The 9,129-nt window shown below is 34.2% G+C and overlaps 1 protein-coding gene across 1 annotated transcript; it reads right to left on the bottom strand.

Annotated features, from left to right (window-relative positions):
* Positions 1-2,204: 2,204 nt before the first annotated feature.
* Positions 2,205-4,141, bottom strand: LOC145107492 (vacuolar sorting protein 9 domain protein). The gene is made up of 3 exons (XM_079044383.1): positions 3,816-4,141; positions 2,939-3,303; positions 2,205-2,822 (listed from the first exon to the last, which is right to left on the bottom strand). The coding sequence occupies exons 2-3, from the start codon at positions 3,299-3,301 to the stop codon at positions 2,421-2,423; spliced, it is 765 nt and encodes a 254-aa protein (XP_078900509.1). The 5' UTR covers positions 3,302-3,303; positions 3,816-4,141; the 3' UTR covers positions 2,205-2,420.
* Positions 4,142-9,129: the final 4,988 nt, after the last annotated feature.

Below are 9,129 nucleotides of genomic sequence, written 5' to 3'. Positions count from 1 at the left end.
GCGAGACCAAACATCTGCGCGTTGTCTGCGCGGCGCAGACATAAGAGGTCAAGAAGAGCTTTTGCAAAAAAACAAACACCACCTTAATATGGGAACAAGAAAGATGTGAAAAGATAGCATGAGTTTGTACTCTATACATCAATCTCCAAATGTTTATTCCAACCCACTTACACTCCCTTCTAGGGTTCTTTTTTAATAAAAGAAAGGGAGGAGAAGGGAATAGAAATTTACTTTCATACCCTTTTTTTTCCTTCCTTCCCTCTCAATCATGCCAAAAGTGGGAGAAAATATTTAATGAAAAATAAGTCATTTTTTTTCACTTTCAATCATTCCATTTCCTTCTTTTTTTTTCTTTCTTAAATAAAACTCAAGAAAACATTTTATTTTCTTTTTTCTCTTTCCTTTCTTAAAAAACATCCAAACACAAAAACACCCTTTTCTTTCCATTCCACTCAAGAACACATATTTCTTCTTATTTCCTCTCATTTCCTTCTATTTCCTTAAAAAAATCTCATGAACAAGGTGTTAAATCCAATAGCACGCCAACTTATAAGTACTTCAATATTGTTATTGGATTTTACCAGCGAAAATTAGATGCACACAAAAGATACGAGAAGCTAAAACAAAAATAAAAGAAAACTCATTGGTATTGGTAGGGCTGTAAACGAATCGAACGAACACGAACATAGCTTATTCATATTCGTTCGTTTAAGTTAACCAAACAAATGAACGAACACGAATAGTTAAACGAGCGAATTTTCTTGTTCATGTTCATTCGTTTAACAAATGACATTGTTCATGTTCGTTCGTTTATGTTCGTGAACATGCTAAACAAACATAAACGAACAAAAAAACAAACATATATGGCCATAAATGAACATGTAATACAGTAATGTAATCAAATACAATTAAACATATATGAAGATAAAATGAGCTTATATGAATGAACATAAACAAACATAAACGAACCACATAAAAGAACGTTCACGAACATAATTGAACGAACGAGACTATTGTTAATGTTCGTTCGTTTAACTAAACGAACGAGAATTTGTATTCATGTTCGTTCATTTATTAAATAAACGAACTTTCCGCCGACAATTTTTTTGGCTTTCTTTGAGTTTTGCAAAAAAGTAAATAAATTTGATAATGCTTATACTATCAATATAATAATCTTATTTTGTTTTATAAAACAAATGATTTTGAACAAACTTGTAAAAATATCCCTTTGATTTAGGGCAGTTTTGTTTTATAAAAGAATGATTGATTTTTGACAAAATTGCTTCTTTTTTATGTGCCGGGTTAAAAGTTCTAAATTTGATCCTTTTAACGTAGTTTTATTGTGGATTTGGTAACTATCAAAATTAAAAACATTATTTTACTTCATTTTTTTTACAATTCTCTAAATATTTATTACTTACTAAAATAAAAAAATACCCCCACCCTCTCACTCTTTCTTTGAAGCACATCTCCTTCCCGCCCTTATCTTTCCCTTCACGGTAGAATACCTCCCCACCACCACCAACAACTATCGTCATTGCACTCTTAATTCATTCTCAAGTCTCATTTCTTTCTTCAAAACCCATCTCCTCCCTGACCCTTTATCGGAAACACCTTCCAACCACCAACACCAGATCGGATACGTCATCACTGTTATTGGCCTTGGATCTGTTACGCCCATGTAGATCGAGTAAGCCACCTTTGGCCATCACCAACACCCACCTTGCACCACCTCCGATCAAACCTCATCTCTCTCTTTCTTCTCTCTCCATAATCGCACATATACAAGGTGTGTGGGCGGTTTTATGCTTCCTCAATGAGTAACACAAAATACCGAATGGGGGGTGTGTAATTTTGATTCATGTGAGAGAGAGAGAGTACCCCTTTCTTTTCAATATTTATTAAATATCTAAAAAATATTATAAATAAAAAAAGAAGGGTATAATAGTCCTTTTAGTTTGAACATAGACTAAATACACAACAAAACTACGTTAAAATAACAAAATCCATAACTTTTTAAAGCTTTGGACTTTAGCTGCATAAAATAGAAATCACAAAGAACAATTTTGCAATTTTGTCTTGGATTTGAATGTGCTTTGCCAAACTTTCGGTCTATTTAACATGTTTCATCTAATGTTAAGTTTTTAAACTTTACTCATCTGACCGATTGAATATTTAACTTAAATGGTTAAATTTACAAGCTCTTTAATAAATGTCAATCTATAAAAAGTCCAAATGGCAATACATATATATGTAGGGATAACATAAACCCATCGAAAATTCAACGCACCAGCCACATTTCCCTTTCCCTTTTCTATTAAGTCGTTATTTCTATACTAAATAACCAAGAAACACTCATATACATGATATATCTTATCAAATTAAGTATTTCCCTATTAAATAAAAAAGAAACAAACACCTTAAGTAATTGCCATCTCATCTTGCTCATCTACATACTCGATAGAATCACCATAATATTTCTGAGCTTCTTGCCTAATACTTTCAGAAAGGCTCCTTTCTCCTTTGGATTCTAAATAACTTACTAATAACTTAAATGTTGATCTATCAGGCTCACAATCAACCTCTTTCATCAACTCAAAACAATCCATGGCAAGTCTAGTGATGTTGTAACTCATCAAAGTTTCCAAAAACAAATTAAACCCCTCGGTTTTGGCCTCTAATCTAACTTTTTCAGTTTTTAATTCAAGAAAAATCATATCCACGTCATCATACAAGTTATTCTTTGCCAAAACCGAGATTATTTCTGCATATAATGACACTTGTGGTTTATACCAATATTCCTTTTTGATTTCTGCAAAAACCTACAACAAGAATAGTATATATTATTAGTTATGCATAACATGGTTACAAATTGAGATTGAATATTTTCAAATGACCAAATTAGAAAGAAGATTTATAATTTATAAACTCAACTGACCAGAAGGGCAAGAATGGGATTTTCTTGGCGAAGGAGTTCACGGAGGATAGCCATCATATCAAACTTGAGTAATCTACTAAACTTGGAATCAATAACTTCTTGTTGTTTTTCTACAGATTTTGGAGCTCTTTTGAGTGCTTGAATTGTTTGAATGGCTTCAATGCTAAGATTCCTACCTTTTTGCAATGGTTTCCTGTTCTTGCTTCGGTCTCTCATTGTTACTCTCATTGGAATCCGGCTACATGAACTTCCTCTGCCCGGCTGCCCGAAATCAAGTGTCGGGCAGTTTGGAAGTCCCACATAATCTGTAAAACTCATTCTTTTTTGTATGGAAATATTACAACTCACACTTGTGATTGCCATGCCTGTATTCAAACTCACACAACTTAAACTAATAACATCACAAATTTTATTAACTTCAATAATTATTTAGATAATTTTTGATATTCATGCACATGTTGATGATTATAAACTTCTTGCTAAAGCACACAACCATATGCAAGCCCAAAATGATAACAATTGTCGACAATTCCTTCAAGATTGCCACCACTATAAGCTAAAAGTTTCTACAAGAGTGTTCAAGGAAAGATTCAAGTAGCATCAGTTAAAACATGACCTAGCTATAGGAAACAACCCGAAGCCTTCTACAATAGCAGAGAACTTTAAACTATAATGAATAGACTATAGAGCATCATTAATGAGCACCAGGAAACCCAAAATTGAGACACTTCTCTCAGGCATTTTATCAAACAGCTTGTGTGCCTTTCTTGCAATCATTCTTTAAGCAAAAATTATAAAAAGAAAGCCAGATTGGTTCAGCAACATGTACTAGAAATAAATTGCTTCTTACTAGAAACAATAATTTGAAATTACTTACAGTTACTAGTGAGTTTGATGTCGGATTTAGTATTGGCTTTAGGGATGCGTGATGGAATGGAAAACAAGATGATGAACAGGCCTTCTCCTACTTTATGTGCGTCTCCCTTCTAATCTTGATTTTTTAACCCCTAAAATCGATTGTTTCAAAATCAGGAATCGATTGTGGAAGCAAATCGACGAAAAAGATGGAGTCGACGGTGAAGAACAGATTAGGAGAAGCAGCGCTAATGGAGAAGAACAAGCCAAGTCGATGGAGAAGAAGCACGATGGCGGTGATGGTCTATGGAGAAGCAGCAATGTCAGTATATTTGATTACAGGTTAAAAAAAGGCCATTCTGGTCATTTTACTTTCAAAATATGGAGTTTTAAAGGGTGTTTGGGATTTACTTATTTAATCCGACACAAAAAGTTTTTTCTTTTTATAGAAATATTTAGGGAAAATGACTTGGTAAATATGTTTTAACAACGTTTAAAAAATACCATCAAAATATTGTATGTTTAAAAAATACCATCCAAAGAGTTTTGTAAAAAAGACAACAACAAAGTATACCTTTTGTTGAAATCACACTCATTGGTAAGTCGTTCCTACATGTTAAATGCTATAATGGTTGAACAGGTGGCTGCATATACTTTTGTTGATGGCGTGACAGATGGAAGTGGGAAGAAGATGGTGATACGGAATTTTCAGTGAAAGATTTGAGGGGTATGATGCTAAATCAATTCAACATGGGGAACTCTCTACCTTTCAAATAGATCAATTGGATTCCTTTAAAATTAAACTGCTTTGCGTGGCGTTTGTTTCAAAATAGAATTCCTACCTCCTTGAATCTTACAAAGAGGGGAATGACCATATCTTCTACTCTGTGCCCTTTCTGTTGAATCGTTGAGGAGGGTGTTGATCATATTTTTCTTTCTTGTCCCTCTGTTGTTGATTTTGTGGAGATGGTTGATGGATTGGTCTTCCTTATTTACAAGGTTACCGAATAATCGTCAGGATCTGATGGAGATGCTTGAATCTGCGACCGGGAGTAAATACATGAAGAAGTTGTGTTTATCTTTGTCTTACACCACGCTATGGATGATATGGAAGGCGCGAAATGTTATTGTTTTCAGGAACGTAAGGGGGACGACTATGTTGATTGCAGATGATATTAGTATGGATACTTTCAATTGGATTAAACGTAGGTCTAAATGTAATTCTATTGTCTGACATGCTTGGAACGTCTCCCCTATCTTAGACTGTTTTTTGTAATTGATCGAGCTTCTCGCTTGGGTTTGTTGTTCGTTTTATTTGCTAATATATTGCTCGTCGTTTAAAAAAATGTTGATGTGGTCTAACACTTGGTGACATGGCATAAGTGTGGGTGACATGGCATACGAGTAGTGGTGACATGGTTGTAAGTGACATACTCCTCCTTGGCTCCTTCGTAAATCGAATTAGCACTTCATCCAAGGACAAATTCTTCTTCTTTTCGTCTCCATCATTCTTCTTCCCGTCTCCTCTGATGACTTGGTATGTTTAACTAAGCTTTATCATACCCTTTTTCCATATATATGTTTGGTATGTGATTGATTTTTGCTGCATATGAAGGATCCAAACAAAAAAAAGTTGCTTTCTTGAAATGGGTTGATGATATGTTCGTAGAGTCATGAGTGTGGCTAGAGAACAAGTTACTTATCTAGTATTAGGGTTTATGATATGTTCACGATTATAAATGGAATGTGGTCATGGATTTGTATTGTTTCGTACAATTCTTAACACCAAATTGGGACTTTAGGTGATATATCCCTTACATCTTCGTTATACTTGGATTGAGATGTCCGTTTGAAGCAATTACACAAAATTTAAAATTGTTTAACACAAAAAGTGGGTGTTTTATTGTGATATGAGATTATGGATTTGTATTTTTAAATTGTATGCTTTGTAAATGGTTTGCCATTTTTATGCTTTATTTGGATTGCAATTGTTGCTTGGATGATCATTTGCAACTTTATAACAGAATGTCACAACTAGGAATTCTGATACGTTGTAGTCACTTAACAAAGAATGACATTGTACCTAAAGCTAGAAAACATGTATTGTGTTAAATCAATGACAACAAAATTCCTATACAAACATTCAAATAGTCAACAAATATTGGAAACCCTAGAAATCCCGGTTTAAGTCCATTATGGACTAGGGTTTCCTTATTGGGCCTAATGGACCAATAAGCTTTCAATTGGACTATTTTGGGCTTAGGACCCTTAAATGGACCCTAATTGGACCCGCTTTCTTTTATTTTAACATTTTGGGCCATAATGGGCCTAGAATGAAATAAAATACCCTAATGGGCCATAACAAATCTAAATAGCCCCAATGGGCCATAAAACTCGTTCCTTGATTTATTTTGGGCCGTGAGCCATCTCCAAAGACCAATTGGGCCGAAAATCATCTAAATGGCCCATAATATGGGCTTATGCACAAAAAGGCCCAAATTCTTTTCTTTCTTCTACCTCTCTCGGCCCAACTACAAAACATAGGGAGAAAGAGTTGACTTTTATATGCCACCTCACAATTATACATGGGGTATCCATGCACTCTTCTCATACTTCCAAGCATCTATCACTTCACTCTCTCTCTCTTCTCCCCTCTTTTTCTTCTTCGGCCGAGAACACAAAAGAAAAACACACACACCTCACAAATTCTCTCCAAACACTCTCAAAGAACACTCTTGTTTCTCCATCAAAATTTTCGAGATTCTAGGGCATCTCAAGGAGGTTTTTCCACAAAAATCATCATTCTAGGTAAGTTAATGCTTAGATCCATGGTTTAGCTTCTTGAAATTGTTATAAATCTTCTTCTAACTCATGAAAGTTCATGATCATGCCTCTTAGAACACATCTAAGCCAAAGATCTTCCAAGAAGGCTTGCTAGGACCAAATTTTCTTCATTTCTTCCTTCAAAACTGTGAGCAACTAGAGAAGGTGAGTTCATACCCCTCTATTTTCGGTTTTTACAAGTTTTATGGGGGAGAATACAAGTAAAATGTGTAGATCTATGTGTATGTGTATGCTATGTATGATTTCATGTATGTATGTGTGATTTTATGTGCTTATGTGTTGAATATGTAAACAAAAAGGAAAGAAATCTCGAGATCTATGGCATAAGAAGGAAAAAAAACATGATCTAAGGTATATTACACTAAACAAGTCAAGAAAATTACCCTCTAAGATTAAAATCAACATATTGCAACATAAAACCAATTTTTGGGCTTAATTTGTCAAATAAACAAAAGTTAGGTTAAAAATTGCCATTCACGGTTTTCTTAAGGATCAAAAGAGTCAAAATAGTTAAAATAAATGTTTTTATGAATATTATACTCTTCAAAGGACTAGAAATGTAATTTGTAGCTTAATGGGCCAATTTTTGGGCTTTTCGGCCCATTGAGCCCAAAATTGCGAAAAACCAAATTTTCAAGGGGTTGAATGATAAATTTCACAAATCAGGAGGTAAAAAGTGTAAACAAAACCAATTCAGGGGTTAAAATTCTTTTCTTTCCAAAAAGGATAAAAAATGTAAAGTTTTTGGAAATTGGGCCAAAAATGTAAAAGTTGCGAAAAGATTGGGTTTTAACTGAAAATTCTGTATTGGAAGGGCTGAAACTGCCAAAGAGTAAATTTTGAGCTAAAAACCTTTATTTAAACAAGTCTATGGTCAAAAATGTCAAGAAAATGAGTTAAGGGCCTAAAATGTCTTTTCTTTATGTAAGGGACTAAAATTGTCATTTTTATTAAAGAAAGGGTTGAATGGGTCAAATCAATATTTTGAGTCAATTATTTTGGTTTTAAGACATTTGGGTTAAAAATAATACCACATTACAACTTATGAAAATAGAAGGAAAAATATACATATATTTTCAATTATCGTTATAAACAACCGACAAGTTTCGTGCTGTTGAGATTTTAACAATTTTTCAATCAAACTTCCGACCATTATATTATACCTAAAACACGTAAATATTCAAATAGTTGGACTTGAAAGATCTTAATCATGCTTAATGGGCCTTTGTGACCCATTAACATGACTTTTGGGTTCGACGATAATAACACATGTCTATTGGGCCTCGTGTGACCCAATTACATGTTTAAGGGACCCTCAATGGCTTATATGTGCTATTGGGCCTTGGTGGCCCGTTAGCATTGCTAGTAAGGTCCAAATTTAATCAAATATGAAATGGGCCAATGTGTCCTTCGTATAACCAACAGCCTTAAATAACACGCGTAATTAGCAGGACCTTGTATTCCTCTTCTCCGTGTCTGTTAGGCTTATTTGAAATCAAAGTAAACAAATCCCGGTCGTTAATCAACAGTAATCAATTTTGTTTGGATTAAGTGAGTAATAACGGGCGACACCTCTAAGGGTCGTTCGTAGTCTGTAGTTATAATCAAAGTCTCCTGGAAGGAGAGCGAGAGTTTGTGTATAGATCTATATGGGGGTGACTCCCCCACACCTCGGCTGTTCGCTACAGTTAGACTCGGCCAGTCTAGGGTGACAAAATCTTAAGATCAATCCCGACGTACGTTAGGTTGCCAAGACAGACGAACTAGTCATTATTATGCATGGTTATAACGACTCACATAATTAATTAAATCCAATACCATCCGAGTAATCAAGGAAGAGTAATCAAAATCATTCGTTGTGGCGGTATAGCAATTTGAAAAACAATGATATTTTATGTTATCGGAAAACATCGGGTTTTTCGAGGAAATCAACACCACTCGCTTGTATTTTTCTATAACTATAATACAAAACTTCCTTTTATACACGTTTTGAAATAATTCATGCATCAACTTATGGATCTTCACACTTTGGTAAACAATTGTCTTTTCAGAAAATATCGGATTTTCTGGGTTTTACAAACTACACAAATCATTTTTATCACAACCATACTTATGAACTCACCAACATTTCATATGTTGACCGTTTTTCAAAATAACTTGTATTCTCAGGTAACAGGTAAGCTGAAGGGTAATATCAAGTATATTAGGATGTTATGTTTTGAAAACTCTCAAACAATTTATGTTATGCATGTGTAATATTTAAAACAATGTACTGAATGTGAAGAATATCAGTTGTAATGTATTGATGCATGGTGATGTTTATGTTGTGATTCATGTATATTCATTGGGATGATATTCAATTTAAGTCACGCGAGCCCTCAGACGTTTCCGCCGTCTGGTTTCGGGGGTGTGACACAGAACATGCAAAATGATCCTTTATTTGACATTGATACAGGTCATTCATACTTAAAAAAGAAATAGACATTTTATAT

Source organism: Lactuca virosa, chromosome 4 (assembly GCF_052849685.1).
Source record: "Lactuca virosa cultivar CGN04683 chromosome 4, Lactuca_virosa_CGN04683_v6, whole genome shotgun sequence".
NCBI lineage: Eukaryota > Viridiplantae > Streptophyta > Magnoliopsida > Asterales > Asteraceae > Lactuca > Lactuca virosa.
This window is presented reverse-complemented; position numbering and strand designations above follow the sequence as displayed.